Raw genomic sequence first — 1,087 nt, forward strand, 5'->3', positions numbered from 1 at the left:
TGAGCGCATATGTATCTATATACAAAAAGAATCGCTGTAGAATCCGTCTGTCACCGTCATTTGAACACCAGGCCGACAGCACGCTGTTGGAGCATTTCCTCAGTGTATTCCTGGTTGCCTCAAAGATGACTACAATGATCAGCACCAGTAGTTTAGGTCCACAAGTAGTGCCACGGTTAACCTGAGCGATTTTATATATAAATGGTGCAGTTAGGACAAAGTTTCAAGAGAGAGAAAGGAGAAACACAGACCTGTAGAACGTAATGTGTGGCGGATGCTGACTCGCTCCATCGTCGCCACTACTGACAGCTAGTTCACGCTTCTCTCCAACGTCAGCGTGTCCCTCCTGCGTTGCTGTTTGCGAGGACGGCAAGTCTTTTGAACGTGACCAACTAACTTTTGGTCACGTGACCAATCGTTTTTTTTACGTGTGACCAAGTGTCAAATTTGACCAGTAAAATTGGTTACCGGAGGCGACGGGTGTGGTGTTTCCGAATGGAATAGTGATAACCCCTGACGGGAGGACTCTAATTGTAGGGGAGACGTTCGAAGGACGATTGACGGCGTACGACATTGGAGAGGATGGCACACTCTCGAACGGTAGGCTGTGGGCTGACGTTGGCTCCCTAGTGGACGGTATCTGCTTGGACGCAGAGAGCTGCGTGTGGGCTAGCATCGTGCAGTCTGGGCTGTATCAGACTGGTGGTGGTCTCGTCCGCGTCAAGGAAGGAGGTGAAATACTGGACGTGATCGGCTTCGGTGCCAACGGCATCAAGAACTCGGTGTTTGCTTGTCAGTTGGGCACGGACTCCGATGGCAAAAATCAGCTCTTCTTCATGGAGGCGGCCACGTCGTACGACCACCTCATATGGAAGGACGGCCCCGAGGCGGCCCGAAAAAACGGTCTGTTGCGTGTTATCGAGGTGAAGGTCGGCCCAGCGGTTGTTCCAGGCAACGATGGCTACTGCGGCGGATACTGCTGACTCACAACAATAACTGCTGAGTTATAGTTGTGATTTTGCATACCCTCGTCTAATACTGAATGACTACTGTATCTACTTAACTTACCACACGTTTAAAAACCAAA

General features: G+C 50.3%; 1 protein-coding gene across 1 annotated transcript; it reads left to right on the top strand.

Annotated features, from left to right (window-relative positions):
• Window positions 1-582: 582 nt before the first annotated feature.
• On the top strand, window positions 583-983 carry PITG_21037 (uncharacterized protein; the record flags this gene model as incomplete). Its single annotated transcript, XM_002895131.1, has 2 exons — window positions 583-617; window positions 659-983. The coding sequence occupies 2 exons, from the start codon at window positions 583-585 to the stop codon at window positions 981-983; spliced, it is 360 nt and encodes a 119-aa protein (XP_002895177.1).
• Window positions 984-1,087: the final 104 nt, after the last annotated feature.

The sequence above is a fragment of the Phytophthora infestans genome, genomic scaffold (genome assembly GCF_000142945.1).
Source record: "Phytophthora infestans T30-4 supercont1.247 genomic scaffold, whole genome shotgun sequence".
NCBI lineage: Eukaryota > Oomycota > Peronosporomycetes > Peronosporales > Peronosporaceae > Phytophthora > Phytophthora infestans.